This window comes from Heptranchias perlo, chromosome 14, assembly GCF_035084215.1.
Source record: "Heptranchias perlo isolate sHepPer1 chromosome 14, sHepPer1.hap1, whole genome shotgun sequence".
Classification (NCBI taxonomy): domain Eukaryota; kingdom Metazoa; phylum Chordata; class Chondrichthyes; order Hexanchiformes; family Hexanchidae; genus Heptranchias; species Heptranchias perlo.
Genome location: NC_090338.1, coordinates 5,826,001 through 5,844,700, shown reverse-complemented (window position 1 = coordinate 5,844,700; position 18,700 = coordinate 5,826,001). Strand labels below are relative to the sequence as shown.

Below are 18,700 nucleotides of genomic sequence, written 5' to 3'. Positions count from 1 at the left end.
ATGGCCTCCTCGGAGGGCGAACAGCATCACCGGCCACGCCGTCTACCTCTGACATGTGGAACTCCACAACACAGTGCTGTGACACATCCACCTGCACAGCGGGAGGGAGGGCAACCGCAGAGAGAGATGCGTCGCAGAGGGCACTACCCTCGCCACAGGGTCCACAGACCGAGGCTCAGCTTCCTGGACCTCTCTGAGCAGCAGTGCACATGGAGGCTCAGAGTCACTCAACATGTAGTCGTGGACATCTGCAGCCTCCTTCATGCCGAGCTGCTCCTGGCTGGCCCGAGCACCATCTTCTTACCTGTCGCTGTCAAAGTCACCACTGCCCTCAACAACTACTTCTTCGCATCCTTCCAGGGTGCCACCGGGGACATCACCGACATCTCTCAGTCGTCTGCACAAAAGAGCCCTGCAAATACACCTACACCCACTCTGCAGTGACACAATGGGTGGCATCAGGTGTGGGTCTTCATTGTGATCCTCAGGAAAGGGCATTATTGCACAAACCAGACAAGATTCGCAAAGACGTGACGGTAGTGGTGCCAATATAATATGTAATGTGAGTTGCTCAGAAATTAAATATAAGTTAAAAACCATGACAAACCCTCAAACACCCTTGTGCATCCCCTTCATGCTCACGACACGTTTGCCTTACGCTGCCTACTGCACATATGTGATGCATGCCCTGTGGCTGCAGCACAGGTAGTGGCAGGTTGAGTGAGGCTGACCGTGAAAGAGATGCACGAGAGGGTGAGTATGAGATAGAGCCATGAGATTGTATGAGGATTGGGTTGAGTGGTAGTGGCGGGATGAGTACTGGCGAGGTGAGTAAGTGCAGGTAAGATGAGGATGAGGTTTCAGTGGGTGTGAGGGGTGATGTGACAGAGTAGTGTTGGCAGTGCAGAAGGAGATGTGGGGTGGGGCGGTGATGTGGCAGACGGAGTGTAGGGGAATGAGTAGGTGTACTCACTTTGGCTGACCTACTTAGGTCATTGCAGCGCCTCCTGCACTGTATGCAGGTGCGTGATATGACTCTAGGTCCTGCCGTTAAGTTCGACAGGACCTCCGTGTCCCTGGCCTTGCCGGGTTCTTTGGCTGTTTTCGTTCTCCCTGTAAATATCAAGGCCAAAGATAAAAACTCCATTGGAAAAATGATCCAACTATGGCTATCTAGAGAAGTTAAGGATAGTATTAGATTAAAAGAAGATGCTGACGATGTTGCCAAAAAGAGTAGTAAGCCTGAGGATTGGAAGGGTTTTAGAAATCAGCAAAGGATGACCAAGAAATTGATAGAGGGAGAAGATTGAATATGAGAGTAAACTAGGAAGAAATATAAAAACAGATTGTAAGAGCTTCTACAAGTATATAAAAAAGAGAATAGTGAAAGTAAACATTGGTCCCTTAGAGGCAGAGACAGGAGAAATTATAATGGGAATAAGGAAATGGGAAATATTTTGTATCTGTCTTCACAGTAGAAGACACAAAAAACATAATGGGGAACCAAGGGTCTAATGAGAGTGAGAAACTTAAAGTAATTAAGATTAGTAAAGAAAAAGTACTGGGGAAATTAATGGGACTAAAAGCCGACAAATCCCCTGGACCTGATGGTCTACATCATGGAGTTTTAAAAGAGGTGACTGCAGAGATAGTGGTTGCATTGGTTTTGATCTTCCAGATTTCCCTAGATTCTAGAACGGTCCCCGTGGATTGGAAGGTAATAAATGTTACCCTGCTCTTCAAGAAAGGAAGGAAGAGAGAAAACAGGGAACTATAGACTAGTAAGCCTGACATCAGTAGTAGGGAAAACGCTAGAATTTATTATTAAGGACGTAGTAACAGGGCATTTAGAAAATCATAAAATGATTAGGCAGAGTCAACACAGTTTATGAAAGGGAAATCGTGTTTGACAAATCTATTTGAATTTTTTGAGGGTGGAAGTAGCAGGGTAGACAAGGGGGAACCAATGGATGGAGTATATTTGGATTTTCAAAAGGCATTTGATAAGGTGCCACACAAGAGTTTGTTACACAAGATTGGGGGTAATATATTAGCATGGATTGAGGATTGGTTAACGGATAGAAAACAGAGAGTAGGAATAAATGACAGCTTGTAACTAGTGGGGTGCTACAAAGACCAGTGCTTGGACCTCAGCTGTTTACAATCTATATCAATGACTTAGATGAGGGGACCGAGTGTAATGTATCCAAGTTTGCTGACGATACAAAGCTCGGCGGGAAAGTAAGTTGTGAGGAGGTTGCCAAGAGGCTGCAAAGGGATATAGACCGGTTAAGTGAGTGGGTGAGAATGTGGCAGATCGAGTATAATGTGGGGAAATGTGAAATTATCTACTTTGGTAGGAAGAATAGTAAAGCAGAATACTTTTTAAAAGGTGAAAGACTAAGAAATGTTGATAGTCAGAGGGATTTGGGTATCCTTGTACATGAATCACAGAAAGTTAACCTGCAGGTCTTGCTGCAATTACATAGAGCTCTGATGAGACCACATCTGGAGTACTGTGTACAGTTTTGGTCTCCTCACCTGAGGAAGGATATACTTGCCTTAGAGGGGGTGCAACGAAGGTTCACTAGATTAATTCCTGGGATGAGAGGGTTGTCCTATGAGGATAGATTGAGTAAAATGGGCCTATATTCTCTGGAGTTTAGAAGAATTTGACGTGATCTCACTGAACCGTATAAAATTCTTAGAAGGCTTGACAGGGTAGATGCTGAGAGGCTGTTTCCCCTGGCTGGAGAGTCTAGAACTAGGGGACATAGTCTCAAGATAAGGGGTCGGCCATTTAAGACTGAGATGAGGAGGAATTTCTTCACTCAGAGGGTTGTCAATCTTTAGAATTCTCTACCCCAGAGGGCTGTGGATGCTCAGTCATTGAGTATATTCAAGGCTGAGATCAATGGATATTTCGACACTATGGGAATCCAGGGATATGGGGATAGGGCAAGAAAGTGGAGTTGAGGTCGAAGATCAGCCATAATCTTATTGAATGACAGAGCAGGCTCGAGGGGCCGTATGGCCTACTCCTGCTCCTATGTTCTTATCTGTTATTACAGGATTATAATAAATCAGATAGTTTCAATGTCAGATGCTGTATTTGCCCATTTAAATCTGTAATTGTGGAGGTGGGCTCGGAGAGCTGCTACACTTCCTCTCCCACCTCTGTTCCTTTACCAAGCCTGCATTCTTCCACCTTTGCCGCATCACTCGCCTCTGCTCCTGCCTCTATTCCCTCCACCCCCACCAATGTTCAAACCTAGCCCACGCATTTATCACATCATGCCCCATCTTCTGAAATGTTTTCCTTTCTGGCCTTCCCACCTATACAATCCCAAAATTACGATTCATTCCGATTGCCATGGCAATGGCCCACACAAAGCCCCAAACTCCCATCACCCCTGTCCTGATCAAGCTCAACTGGCTCTTTGTGCCCAGTGCCTTTCCAAATCCCTCCATGGCCTCACCCCAGTGATCTTTCCAGCATACACCCGAGAAGCACCCTTTGCTACCTGTGACAATGATCTGCTTCTCTTCCCCCACCCCCTTCCTCCATGGTACAGCTATTATATTCCTAGCTCTGTCCCTATATCCTTTCCACCCTGCTTTCAAAAGCATTCTAAAGTCCCTTCTGATCAACCATACCTTCAGCATCACCCCACTTTTTTCTCTGTTCTGTAAAGCAATTTGAGATGTCTTTTAGAGATATGAAGTAGTTCAGAAATTTGTTAAATGAACCATAAATTAAAATGTATGCCATTTACAGTGCTTAGCACAGATGTCTCTCAGCAAAATTAATTTTGCATGGAAGTGCTGGCAGCCTTGGGTTGTGCAAAATATTAATTGCAGGAACATTTCTGGATTGACAGGATTTGTGCCAACGGATTAAATGTTGGTGTCTGGAGGGGCTCTGGTATAAGTGCTATTTTTTTTTGCTTCACAACTCTGAGCGAGTGGAAAGATTTCTTGTAGTGAATTTGCGAATGTATCTTTATACTTGTGTTTGCGATTCCACTATGAATTGTTTATCCTATGGACAGCACAGGTCTGAGTGCCAGGACTGCTTACCCATTGCAAAATGTCTAATCCGTTCTTTATTTTGCCACCAGTAACAGACTGATTATCCTCAGGAGGGATAAGAAATCTGCATTTCCACTCGCAGCATGTGCTGTGTCAGCTGAGCAGGAACAGATAGGTCTTAGGGCCAGCGCTTCCTTTGATTATTTCACTGACAGTGCTACACCACCTAGAACTTTGCAAGTGAATCATCTTAAAATATTCTTGCTCATTAAACCCACCAGAACGACTAAAATTGAGTTTATTAAGTCAATGTTTGGTGTGTTTAAATGATGATAAATTGTCCAATTGGCATCAGAGGCTAGTTTGGCCAGTTAAGTAAGTGTTTACATTGGCACTGGAGCAGATGCAAGACCAGGGCTCATTTAATCTTTTCTGTCTATACCAGTATTGCACCTGGAAAGAGTGCTGTTGAAGGAAATGGCACGGAGATGCTTCACTCTATTGTCCATAGCAAATTTGGCAGTGCCTTCCCTCTGAGATCTGGAGCACTTCCTACTTATCTCATCACAAACAAGTTGGGAGTTCTCAAGTGAGCTGATTTGGACCTGGCAACATGGCTCGAATCAGAAACTGGGTGGAGTTTTATTTCTATGTTGTCTTTTTTCCCTCACTCCTCTCCTGAAAGTGCTGCCTACTTACTGGGTATTGTTGTATAAGTATCATTTTTCCCTCCAGTGCCTCATCCAAGGGACCACTATTCATGTGTGTACATTGATGCGCGTTGGCAGGCTAGTCAACCGCAGGAGCAGATATCCTTGTCCGATGTTCACATACGTGCACTTCTAGCAGGGGTCACTGGTTAAATAAACAAGAGCAGGAACCGTGGCTGATTTCCCTTCTCTAGTTCAGGGATGCTGAGGCCACTTGTATCATCCCTACTGCTGCCCCGGCTGAGATCAAGTAACTCAGCACAGATCGAACCAAGGATCTTTTGGCCTATATAAGCTCAGCTACCCATGGACAAGGTCATTGAGCCATTGGGAAGCAACTGATCAGAAGACGATGGTCAAACCTGTGTCTTCCTATTCTATGACATTGACCTTGATTTCCTTAATTTTGAAACAATATATTATTACGCGTCTGAGTGATGTGCAAGATTATGCACCACCACAAAAATCAAAGTTGGAATCTTTCTTTTGGTCAGGCTGTTCAGGAAATAGAATTGTTTCACATGTTTAACAGTTTGCTCTACTCTGTTCTAAATATGTCAGCTACAAAAAGCTTACATGAATCATTTTGTACTGTAGACAGAGCTGTTAGACTGAAATAAGTGGACTGGAGAACAGCATTGTAGAGAATACAATGACCTAATTAAAAATAAACTCATATTACAGTACACTAGCTGTCCTGCATGGTGTATATTTTTAAAATAAAAGTAGTTCATTGAAGACAAATGAGTTAACTCCTTGGATGACTATGTCACATTTTTTACACCACTGTGCATCCCAAAAATAATAGGAGTTTAGACCTTCCCATATTGGCCTGTGTGGGCAGGATCAGGCGTGGCTGTGATGCCTCCCACGTGTTCTAAACTGATAGCCAGGTGGTGAAGGATCGAATACGAGAGCCCTGGTCTTCAGTTGCTTCCAAGCCTTTATTCACAGAGATCCGCATTACACACACACCACACCCTAGATCAGCTCGCTTATAAATAGATACAAGAGAGTTCCCAATGAATACGCACCACCTGAATATAATTAACACTAATTGATATAAATCACATGGATACAATTAACACCGTGATCACCTGGATGACCATCAGCGTCTGTAGAATCATACCCTAGGCAATCAGCATCTTGAGAATGGACAGAGAGAAGGGGGCAATCGGGAGTCGGAATTTTCCATTTCCTCCGAGTGTATTATAAGCAAGGAATGTAAAAAATATGTCTAACCTTTGTTCTCATGATATTGAAAAAAAAATTAAAACTCTACCTAGAATTCCTTAACTGAAACTGGAAAATAACTTGATTTGTGAATAACTGGGTGTTGTTTTTCTTCTTTGCAGAATGCCCATTTTCATTTCTTCCAGTTGTGAAATATCTCATAGATGATTGAGATTTGAAACTCCTCTCATGGTTCACTCTCACCTGAGGGTGCCCAGCTTCAGGCTAAATGGTCACAAGTGGACATTGTCCGATTCAACCTGAGGGAACAGAAGGAGCAGGCGCTCGCCCACTTCAGCTTCATGACAACCTGAGAAACCTCGTGCTCTGGGCTTTGAATGACTATAAATGATTTGCAATGGTGACATGAAACGCAAGAAAGGGCAAGAGGGAAGATTTTTATTTTCTTAAAAAAAAATTGTGCTGCTTAAATCTAAGAGAAGGGAGGGCATAAAGCATGAGTTTGCTGAGTAAGTTCCGCCGGGTGTTTCGACAGCTCACACTACAGGGCGTGCTTTTGCTGCTCTTTGCCTTTTGTATGGTGACTGTGTTTATTTCGGCTTATTATCTGTACATTGGCACTAAGCAAGAAATTGAGCCTTCAAGTGAAGTCCAAGGTTTGGATTGTGATGATTCCAGAGTCACTCCTTCCAGGTTATTCCCAACAAAACCCATGAACCCTGTGGTTGTCTCTCGGACTGACCCTGTGGTATTGGTCTTTGTCGAAAGCATGTATACCCAACTAGGGCAGGACATTGTGGCGATTCTGGAGTCCAGCCGCTTTAAGTACCACACAGAAATTGCTCCTGGAAAAGGGGATATGCCCACCTTGACAGACGAGGATCGAGGACGCTTTATCCTCATTATATATGAAAACATTTTAAAGTACGTGAACTTGGATGCTTGGAACAGGGAGCTGCTGGATAAGTACTGCATTGAGTACAGTGTTGGGATCATTGGGTTCTTCAAGGCAAATGAAAATAGTTTGCTAAGTGCCCAACTGAAAGGTTTCCCACTGTACCTCCATTCTAACCTGGGCCTCAAAGACTGCAGTATAAACCCTAGGTCACCACTTCTCTACATCACCAAAGCAAAGGAGATAGAGAAGGGCTTCCTACCTGGAGATGACTGGACAGTTTTCCAGTCCAACCATTCAACTTATGAACCTGTTTTGCTTGCCAAGACTAAATCGGCTGAGAATATCCCTCACATGGAGGTGGATGCTGCTCTACACACTACAGTTGTCCAGGACCTGGGACTCCATGATGGCATTCAGCGAGTGCTCTTTGGAAACAACATGAACTTCTGGCTCCACAAGCTTGTTTTTGTGGATGCTGTTTCCTTTCTAACAGGAAAGAGATTGTCTCTCTCATTGGACAGATATATTTTGGTGGACATTGATGACATCTTTGTTGGGAAGGAGGGGACCAGGATGAAAGCGGAGGATGTGAAGGTAAACATTTGTTTTATTACAAAGGAGACCTAAAATTTGATTAACTTCTTGCCGACACTTGTATACATATATTACAATCCAAGGCACTGAATTGAGGCACTGTGTGATGCAATGGGCTAGTAGACTGGCATTTCATCTCTGGATTCTGGGTTGAAATCTGGTTTAGAATGAGAGGAAAATCTCTTCTGTTGGCTTAAGGGTCCTTTTTGTAATGAGTTTGTGCAATTTTAACCCAGTTGCTGGAAGCCAAAGGCCGAACGCACAAAATTTTGGACTAAATTGGTAGTCTTGCTCAGAGAGACTGGGGTTCATGAGTGCTTAATGCCGACACTGAGTGCCTGAAATAGGAGAATATTCTATATACCAATGCTATTATCCCTTTCTTTGATATTAAATTCAGCGGGGGGGGGTGGATGGAAACAATCATAGTCCAATGACAGTCTGGATGAATGGGGTTTAGGCCCTCAATAGTCTTTCATTCCAAACAACTCGGCCAGAAATAGATTTTGAAATGATTTGGAACTGCAGGTAAATTTAAGAGAGTTCATATATTCCAGTGAGAGAGGGCAGGTGGTGTACACTGGCGAAGGATGATTGACAGTTCTCATAATGAAACCTGAACAACAGCAAATTAGTGAGTTAGAACACGGAGTCCCTTGTGCACTATTCTTAAGGGACACCAAAGGACAAAAATGATCTCAGGAATGCACAGTGGTACAGGTAATGGGACAGTATTGTTCCCATGTCCTTTCATCCTCTTTTTTCCTTCATCCATCTATCCAATCTAATCTTGAATGTTGATATAGTTTTTGCCTCAACCACTAACCCTGGAAGAAAATTCCACAGCCTCACAACTCGATTTGAAGAAGTTTCTCCTACACTCTGTTCTAAATCTCTTACATTTAATCTTGTATTTATCGCCCCTCACTCTAAATCCCTCAGCCACTGGAAACAGTCTGATTCTATCTACCCCGTCCCATTCGTTCATTATTTTAAACACGTCTGTCATATCGTCCTGTAATCTGCATTGTTCTAACAATTAGAGCCTAATTTTTTAAGACTTTCTTCATATTTGTATTTCCTCATATCAGGCAGCATTCTAAACGAATCTGTATTGAACCCTCTCTAAACACTAAATATCCAAGAACAGCACACAGTACTCTAACTGAGGTGGTCTTAAGGTTTTATACAGACTTATCAACCTCTTATCTTTTATATTCTATACATTGTGATAAAACCTAGAATTTCATCAGATTTTTTTTATGGCCTTATCAACCTGGGAAACTGCCTTTAATGTCCTGTGAACCTGTACCCCCCCCAAATTCCCCAGCTCTTCCATAGCACCAAGCCAACTTCCATTCAGTATAATTACTGCAGTTATTTTTTGTTTAACTGAAATGCACTTCTTTACACAATGTCATTGATTTCCATCTGCCACTTTTTAGCCCATTTTCCTATCTTATCTATATTCCTTTGCAGCTTTGGCTTGCTAAAGAATTAGCTATGCTTCCTATTTTGATATCGTCTGCAAATTTGGACACCTAGGCCTATATCCAAATCATTGATGTACACAGTGAGTAGAAGTGGCCCCAGAACTGAACCTTGTGGGACCCCATTACCCATTCTAACCAATCTGAAAAACTGCCCTTAACTCCTACACTCTGTTTTCTCCCTTCTAATCAATTTTTAATCCAGTTTGTTGCCCTTCCCTTAATTTCATACCCCTTAATCTCGCATATTGTACCTGCTAAAGTTCATGTCCACTGCATTTCCATCTACCATGCCTGTTAGCTCCTCAAAGAGTTCTATGAGGTTGGACAAGCACGGTCGTCCCCTGTACTGGCTACTTCTGTTTTCTCTTTATCAACATAGGTGGTAATTTCATCCTTAATTGGAGATTCTAGAGGCTGATTTTAACTCGGCCCGTCTGGTGGAAAGGGGACTGTAGTGGCCCTAAAATAGCAGGGCTACACTTACCGCCCTGTTTCCGCTCAGATTCCGCCTGCCGTATTCGGCCTCACCCGCACCCTCCCCACCTTTCTGTAAATATCGGGGCCTCTAAGTTTCTTTATGTAACTGCTGTTTTTAAAAAAAATCGACAATTCATTTTTTAAAAACTGGAAAATGCACATCATCTGTACTCCCAAATACTGAGGGTTTACACTGGCCAATTTGATCCAGGTTTTCCGCATTGTTAAAGCTACTTCTGAACCCTGAGTATTTAGTACCTCCAGGCACTCGTATTCCAGTAAATGACTGCACTGTACAATGTTTAGGACTGAGGGTTGATTGAAGCTCGTATGCTGTTCTGTATCTGCCTTCAGTTCTAGATCAGCAGGTGGTCAATCTTTCAAAGCTCAGGAGCCAGAAAAAGAATATTGTAGTTGCCAAAAATTCAAACAAGTTGCAAGCATTCAAACCATTTTATGTTTCAGCTTGGGTCGTGAAAGCGGTTCTTATCTCTACAGGTTGGGTCATTGTGTTCAGGAGTGCGGCCGATTGTACGGGGACTAGACTGTGATCTGTGCATTACAGTTAAAGTGCCTTAATTTAAAATATACTATTGGGTATATTAACATGAATGTTTTCAATGTGGCATTTAGAACATTTTTTGCTGAATTGAGTTTTCTTTATAATTAACAATTATTAGTTTCCAAAACTTCCAATAATCCCAGCAATTAACAATAAAGTTCAATAATATATGACAGATAATGAGTAGTGACACTAATATGTTCAGTGATTCAGCACAAGGTACAGTCAGGTATACAGTTAATTCCGTGTGACTTTTGACATGCTTCCATTCTCATTATTTACTTGAAACCTGATTTCTAATAAAGAAAAAGAGAAAGACTTGCATTTATATCCCGCCTTTCATGACCTCTGAACGTGCCAAGGAAGTACTAATCTGTTGTGCATGAACATAACTCTAAAATGTGAGTGTCAGTCAGAAAAGAGGGGGGGAGTACAATAATATGTAAAGGGAATTAGGGGTTACGGGGAGCGGGCAGGAAATTGGACATGAATTTAGATTTGAGGTTAGGATCAGATCAGCCATGATCTTATTGAATGGCGGAGCAGGCTCGAGGGGCCGATTGGCCTACTCCTGCTCCTATTTCTTATGTTCTTATGTAATATGGTGGTTATGATACAGGACAAACAACCCAGATATTGTGAATTCAAATCTTAACAGGGCAAGTTAAAATAAATTGAATAACGCTGGTAATTTATGGGCTAGCACCCGAAAAAAAACGAACGGTCGGTGTGGTAAAATCCCAACCGGTTCACTAATGCCCTTCAGGAAAGGGAATCTACCATCCCTATCCAGTGTGGTCTACAGGTGACTCCAATCCCCCACTGTGTGGCGGCATCCTAGGCCCAACTACCTTCAGCTGCTGTTTGTGGGATCTTGCTGTATGCAAGTTGGCTGCCACGTTTGTCTACGTAACAACAGTGGCTGCACTTCAATAAAAAGTAACTCATTGTCTGTGAAGCACTTTGGGACGTCCTGAGATTGTGAAAGGCTCTATTATAATGCAAGTTGGTTCGCTCTTTATTGCTTTCTTTTTTTATTGCTTTCTTTTTCTTTCTTTCTCATTCTCTCTCGCTCTTTCACTTCTCTCTCTTCTCTTCTTTCTTTCCTCTCCTTTCTCTCTCTCTCGTTTTTTTTCCTACCTCACATCTGTTCCAAATAGAAATCCCTTTTGCATCACACTGGGACTGGCAGTAGTTAATTTTTTGACAATGATTTGTAGTTTATTTTCATTAAAAATACATTATTATATAGGAGGTTTTACTTCAGTCCCCCTCCTTGAAAATAATCCAATTAAACAGCACTTCACGTCTCAAACTTTCTGCATTCGTGTGCCAGAAATCCATGAAATCATTTATCAGCAACAAGCCACACTTTCGCAGCTGAAGTCACCTTGACGTTGATCCACAATAAAGTCACCAGGTTTCATTCACCACTTTACTTCCTGCCCCTCAACGTTGATGCCCTCATTGGCGCCTCTGTGTGCTGACCATGTTGCCTTCTGATCCTAACCCCCCCCCCCCCCCCCCCCTCAACCCTGTAGAAACTGCCCATTGTGGGGAGAAGCTTTGCAGAGGCCCTCGTGCTCCCAGTGTTTTCCATGGAAGGAGAGCACATCTGTATGGAACTCTTTCTGTCTGAAACTCGCGATGGTTATATACTGACCTTGAATTCCCACTGTTTATGAATGTGACTGACTGACTGTTATTTACCACGTACTTTGCAGGCTTTGCTTGAAACCCAGAACCAATTACGAGTTCATGTTCCAAACTTCACCTTCAACCTGGGATTCTCCGGGAAGTTCTACTACACCGGTGGGTCACTTTTTCTCCTGCTTGCCCAGGCTATTGAGAGCCATTGAACAGTTGTGGTGTGCTGGACGTTATTGGCAGTCCTTTCCAGTATAATAATTCCCTCAAAATAAAAGGCCATTGGTCAACTTTACTCATCACTTGCTAACGTGACTTAAGAGATCCAGACTAGCAGGTGTGGACAGTGCTGATCAGCCCATTCTGATGAATATTTCATTGAACCTGATGAGTGTTTACTTTTGTACCTGCAATTAAATAACATACAAGGTACACCTCCTGATTGTTTAGTTGGTAGAAGTAGGTCCCTGATTTAACTCCTGGTCTATACTAAGTTAGTGAATAATGGATCTCACCTGGAGCTCCCCTGACATAGAATAAATCAGCCAAGTTTCCCATTCATAGGAACAGGAGGAGGCCATTCTGCCCCTCGAGCCTGTTCTGCCAATCAATTAGATCATGGCTGATCTGCATCTTGACTCCATTTACCTACTTTGGTTCTGTAACCCTTAATACCCTTAGCCAAGAAAAATCAATCAATCTTAGTTTTGAAATTTTCAATTGTCCCCCAGCATCCACAACCTTTTGAGAGAGAGAGTTCCAGATTTCCACTACCTTTTGTGTGAAGAATGCTTCCTGACATCATCCCTGAACGGCCTAGCTCTAATTTTAAGGTTATGCCCCATTGATCTGGACTCTCCCACCAGAGGAAAATAGTTTCTATCTATCTACCCTATCAAATCCTTTAATCATCTTAAACACCGCAATTAGATCACCATTTAATCGTCTATACACAAGGGAATTCAAGCCTAGTCTATGCAACCTGTCCTCATAATTTAACCCTTTTAGCCCCAGTATCATTCCCCATCGTTATCCTATAACCCCTGTGGGGTATTCTGCATAGTTTGGGAATAAATACGATTCAACCTAGCTGTTACGCTCCCTTAACCAAAGAAGCATGCTGGCGATCACACATGAGGCATGGCCTCTTGGCTGTGGTGCTAGAGTGCAGCTGGTGCCTATGGAACTGCACCCAGCAAGAAGATGAAAATAAAAAGCTCCCCATCTCCATTGTTCCTCCGCATTGTACAGCAAGGATTGTTAAAATGTTCAGTGCCCACTTTTAAATATAATTACGTATAAACAAAACCTGAACTGTAATATTTTATAACAGTTTACTCTATTTTCACTGAAAATGCTTGGGCTCAGAATAAAATCAAATTAATCTCCCTTTCCACAGGAAAATATTTCTGCAGTCAGACATTTCCAAGACAAGGTAGAAAAGCTCAATTCATATTGAGAGAAAGTAATTCAGTCCATCGTAATCTCAGCAGATTAATGAAGGAGCCAAATGCTGTTATAATCGAGATGGTGGGATGACCACAAACCCACATAACAACAGTAATTGATGGGGAGCACTTTGGGACAGTTCTGAGAAATGTAATCAGATACTTCATAAATACAAGGCTCTCTCTTTTCAACCTCCCAAAGAGGAGCTGTTGTATAAAATAATGATTTTCATAGTTTCTTAAGATACAAGCAAGAGGGCGTGTAGGAAGTTTCACAAAATGAGAATAGGCTGCTTTAGTTGTGCAATCAAATCTTCGTTTACACATAGTATTCCCATGACTGTTGCTATATATAATTGACTATAACATCATAAAGCTCCGTTTTGCCTTTTGAAGTTAAAGGTTTTTTTGTTAACCCATCCTCTGCTGAATTTACTGACTCTGGCTGGGATACACTTCCACAAGTGTTGATAGCGCCCTGTTACCTCACTCTACTGGCCATTCCATGTGTGAGCTCGGAGAATGAGTGTCTGCAGGTTATTTAATCATGCATGACAGCTCAGCCAACCCTGATCCTGTCCTCACCTGATATCCATGCATACTTACTTTCCAGGAAGAGCCAATTGCTACATAGTGATGAGGAGCAGATCCCTCAATGATTTTTTTTTTACCTCCCTAGCCCTCGGTAGGTGAGACCAATTATCACTGCCCAGCCTGGCTTCATCCTGGCCATTGTTTGAACAGGGAGAAAGGGATAAACCGAGTAATTACAGGCCAGTCAGCCTAACCTCGGTGGTGGGCAAATTATTGGAAACAATTCTGAGTAACAGTATTAATCGTCATTTAGAAAGGCACAGATTAATCAAGGACAGTCAGCTTGGATTTGTTAAGGGAAGGTCGTGTCTGACTAACTTGATTGATTTTTTTTGAGGAGGTAACAAGGAGGGTCAATGAGGGTAGTGCATTTAATGTAGTCTACATGGATTTTAGCAAGGCTTTTGACAAGGTCCCACATGGCGACTGGTCAGAAAAGTAAAAGTCCATGGGATCCAAGGGAAAGTGGCAAGTTGGATCCAAAAGTGACTCAGTGGCAGGAAGCAAAGAGTAATGATCGACGAGTGTTTTTGTGACTGGAAGGCTGTTTCCAGTGGGGTTCCACAAGGCTCGGTACTAGGTCCCTTGCTTTTTGTGGTATATATCAATGATTTAGACTTAAATGTAGGGGACATGATTAAGAAGTTTGTAGATGATCCAAAAATTGCCATGTGGTTGATAGTGAGGAGGAAAACTGTAGACTGCAGGAAGATATCAATGGACTGGTCGGGTGGGCAGAAAAGTAGCAAATGGAATTCAATCCAGAGAAGTGTGAGGTAATGCATTTGGGGAGGTTAAACAAGGCAAAGGAATACACAATAAATGGGAGGATACTGAGAGGTGTAAAGGAACAGAGGGACCTTGGAGTGCATGTCCACAGATCCTTGAAGGTAGCAAGACAGATAGATTAGGTGGTTAAGAAGGCACACAGGATATTTCCCTTTATTAGCCGAGGCATAGAATATAAGAGTAGGGAGGTTATGCTAGAACTGTATAAAACATTGGTTAGGCCACAGCTTGAGTACTGTGTACAGTTCTGGTCACCACATTGCAGGAAAGATGTGATTGCACTAGAGAGGGTACAGAGGAGATTTATGAGGATGTTGCCAGGACTGGAGAATATGAGGAAAGGTTGGATACGCTGGGGTTGTTTTCTTTGGAACAGAGGAGGCTGAGGGGAGATTTAATTGAGGTGCAAAAAATTATGAGGGACCTAAATAGAGTGGACAGGGAGGACCTATTTCCCTTAGCAGAGAGGTCAATAACCAGGGGGCATAGATTTAAAGTAATTGGTAGACGGATTAGAGGGGAGTTGAGAAGAAATTTTTTCACCCAGAAGGTGGTGTGGGTCTGGAACTCACTGCCTGAAAGGGTGGTAGAGGCAGAAACCCTCATCACATTTAAAAAGTACTTGGACATGCACTTGAAGTGCCGTAACCTACAGGGCTACGGACCAAGTGCTGGAAAGCAGGATTAGGCTTGATAGCTCTTTTTCGGCCGGCAAAGACACAATGGGCGGAAAGGTCTCCTGTGCCGTAAATTTCTATGATTCTATGTGGCTCAGTTCCACACTGGGCTGCACATGCACACACTGAGCCTGTAAGGGATCTTGTTACTTATTCATTGCTTTTCTTTCAGGAACTGACGAGGAGGATAAAGGCGACAACCTTCTCCTGTCCTACGTGAATGAGTTCTGGTGGTTTCCACACATGTGGAGTCACATGCAGCCACATCTCTTCTACAACCAGTCAGTACTTTCAGAGCAAATGCTTCTCAACAAACAGTTTGCATTGGTGAGTTTGGTGAATAAGACATCTCAGCAAGACACCACTTTTACCTTTTTTAGTGGCCCTGAACTTTATTTTTGTAGAATTTGCAAATTGCAAGATTGATATCGATGAGGAAGGCCATTCGGCTCGAACTCGTTCATCCATCCAAAAAGAACCCGCAGTTCTCCCCACCCCACCCCCCCCACCCCATACTGCATCCAGCTAGTTCTTATATGATTCCAATGTTTTTGTCTCTGCCACTCCACCTGGAAGTCCACTCCACATTTTGATCACTCTTTCATTAAGAGCTTTGATATTGTCCTAAATTTGCCTTTCACCTTTTTGAACCTATGTCCCTTGTCCTCTTGTCACAATTTAATTTAAAGTAATGTTTTGCCTATACCATTTACTATCTTGAGATCACCTCTCAGTCACCTTTTTTTGAGGCTGAAGAGCCCCAAGTTTCTCCAGTCTTTCCTTATAACTCTGAAGCTAGGGATCATCCTCATGGCTGTTCCCTGCAATGTCTTCAAGACTTGAATGTTGCCCTTGTATCTGAGTGACCAGAAACACTGACAACTGAAGCACAACTATCTGAGTTTGCACCCTGCTGGTTTGGTCATGCAGATCTCTTGTTCCTATCAAAATGATTTTCCCTCATTTCTAAAGATATGCATCCTAAAGCAGGGTTAGTGAAATGGACAGAACTGTATAGTGTAATGTGAGTGGTCATTATGAAAAAACCTCTGTCTTGACTGAAAGATCCCATTGTGCTTCAGAGCTTGGGAAGCAGTGCAGACGAATCATGTGCTTAGTGAAGTATTTGAAAATACAATGTTTTCTTCCAGTGACTCATGTCTCTTTCAGTGTGTTAAATATTTTTAAGAGAAGCTCTTCCAACATGAGAGAGATGTTTGAAAGTTCATTCTCTTCTAAGCAGTAGTTACGCCACCATTATTGTAAATCTGTAGTGCTCCACATTATGTTCTCATAATTCTAACATGAAAATCCTGAAAAAACATCAGATACAGGGCTGACGAGAGCAAACTCAAGTAATCTGTGAGGTTTCATACTGCCTTTGCCCTGCCGATCATTACTCCTCTGCTTTCCTACTCTCCTGCCTCTGTCCCAGGCTTAAATCGCCCTTGAATAAGCCCGCAGCTATCCCCTGTCCCTCTCTTGGCAATCTCCGAAGGGCCCATCATGGAACCTGTTGCTGCCTACTTATGAGCACAACCCAACTGCCCCATCCTACTCTCTCGCTGACCATCTCACCCAGTTCACCCACTAGGAGCTAACTTCAGCAACCTCCTTCCCATTCCCACACTCCACCCACCACAGGCCCCTTGCACTCCGCCAATGAATCACCACCCCCCCCCCTCCCAACTCCGCCTTTCACTCCAGAGTTCCCATTCACTTGCCATCAAGGCCTTTACCATCCGCCACCTTATTGTGGATGATGGAATTGGGATACTGGCTTTGACTGAAACTTGGTTCGCGGGTGGCAACACCTTGCCCCTTACTGAAGTCTCCCCACCTGGCTATATTTTCTACCACCTAACCTGCCCAAACTGCTGCAGTGATGGTGTAACCTTTATCACCAAGCCTCTCTCCTAACTTCTCTGCTATCTTTCTGTCCTTCGAGCGCCTCACCTTGATCCACTCCTCTTGCCTTTCCTTTAAAATCTTTATTATCTACTGCTCCCCCAAACCGCGGCCCGAGTATTTCCCCAAGATATCCTCCCTCCTTTCCTCAGCCTCTGCACTGAGTAACCCCTCATCCTCGGTGATTTGAATCTCCACCTCAGCTCCCGCTTGCCGTCCCTCCCCTGAATTCACTGCCCTCCTATTTCTCTAAACCTTTCCCTCGGTATAAACTCTCCTACCCATACTCACGACCACTATCTGAACCTTGTCACCTCCTGTGGCCTCTCTGCTCCCATGGTTTCAATCTCTGACCATTTCCTTATATTCCTGACACCCCCCCACTTCCAAGCCCACTTGCTTCTACATTTTCTCTTGGAAAACTCTCTTGCCCCAAGTTATTTACAATTGCACTTTCAAATCTCAACTGCCTAAATCATTGGCCCTCCATTTGCCACAGTACTTTTATAGTGGTCAATTTTCTCAACCACTCCTTCTCCACCACCCTTGATACCCTTGTCCTCAGCAAAATGTTTAGTCTCTACCATCTCGGTTGTTCCCCCTGATTTGGCTCCCAACTTCGCTCTCTCATGTCCAAAGATTGCAGGCTTGAACATATCTGGTGCACAACTGGTTTATCCATCCATCGGCAGATCTGGCTGGACCACATTAAGCACTATCAGGCCTCGCTCTCCTCTTGCAAAACCAACCATTATCCTGGAGGGCAGAAGTAACCTCCGGGCTGCTTTTCTCCTCTACCAAATGTCTCCTTAAACCCCTCTGACCTTCAGCAAATGCGAGGAGCTCATGGACGACTTTGTCGATTTGGTCCCATTGAGCTGGACAGCAAAGGAGAGGCGTTAGAGAAGGATGGTGCGATGGACCGTGTCAAAGACTGCAGTGAGGTTAAGGACGAGGCGGGATAATGCACCACAGTCACCGAGGATGTTATTTGTGACTTTGGTTAGGACCTTTTCGGTGCTGTCAGCCACCATCTAACTCAACACAGATCAGGGAGTCCAATAAGCAGTTACTCTTGTGTCCTTCCTGTGAAATCTCAATTAATTTAATCTGTCTACTACTAGTTCCGCTAACAGTGTGGAATATCTGCACGACAGTGACTGTACCATCAATTCTGCAAGTGTACTCTCAGTGCCTATCTCTCAACTGCAGCAGTTACATAGGCTGCTGCTGAGAGTTCAGTGCAGTGTTCTTTAGAACTGCAGAGATTGATATTATAATTATTGGATTATATGCACATTGCACAGGCTGTTCTTTAGGAACCCAGTGATGCGAATTTCTAAGACTGTATCAGGCTAGACTATACTGAGCCTTTGGAACGTTTGCTTCCTTCCCTCTCCCCCCCCCCCCCCCCCCAACATATTATTTTTCCCACTGTTCTTTATTTGCACAAATACAACTAGACTTTTTATAAAGATCTGGGAGCTCATTAACAGGTCTGGTTGGATTCAGTTGCCTGCAGAGATCTGCCATCACACCAGAGGTGAGAAAATAGCAGGTTATCAAACTGTAACTCCTGCAAAATTGGTGCCAAATTGCCTCTTCTGCGTGCTTAAATGTAAATGAAGGCAAATGTCTTTTCACAGTGATGTGAGTTTCCACTGTGGATTGAGACTT

The 18,700-nt window shown here is 43.3% G+C and overlaps 1 protein-coding gene across 3 annotated transcripts in view; it reads left to right on the top strand.

Moving 5' to 3' along the window:
• The window catches only part of ndst1b (N-deacetylase/N-sulfotransferase (heparan glucosaminyl) 1b), a 213,374-nt gene that overhangs the window by 149,587 nt on the left and 45,087 nt on the right, over positions 1–18,700 (top strand). For all 3 annotated transcript variants that reach the window (XM_067995982.1, XM_067995984.1, XM_067995985.1), the window contains 3 exons: positions 6,098–7,428; positions 11,685–11,772; positions 15,288–15,442. In XM_067995982.1, the coding sequence (XP_067852083.1) occupies positions 6,433–7,428; positions 11,685–11,772; positions 15,288–15,442 (1,239 nt within the window). In that variant the 5' untranslated portion in view covers positions 6,098–6,432. The remainder of the gene's footprint in view (positions 1–6,097; positions 7,429–11,684; positions 11,773–15,287; positions 15,443–18,700) is intronic.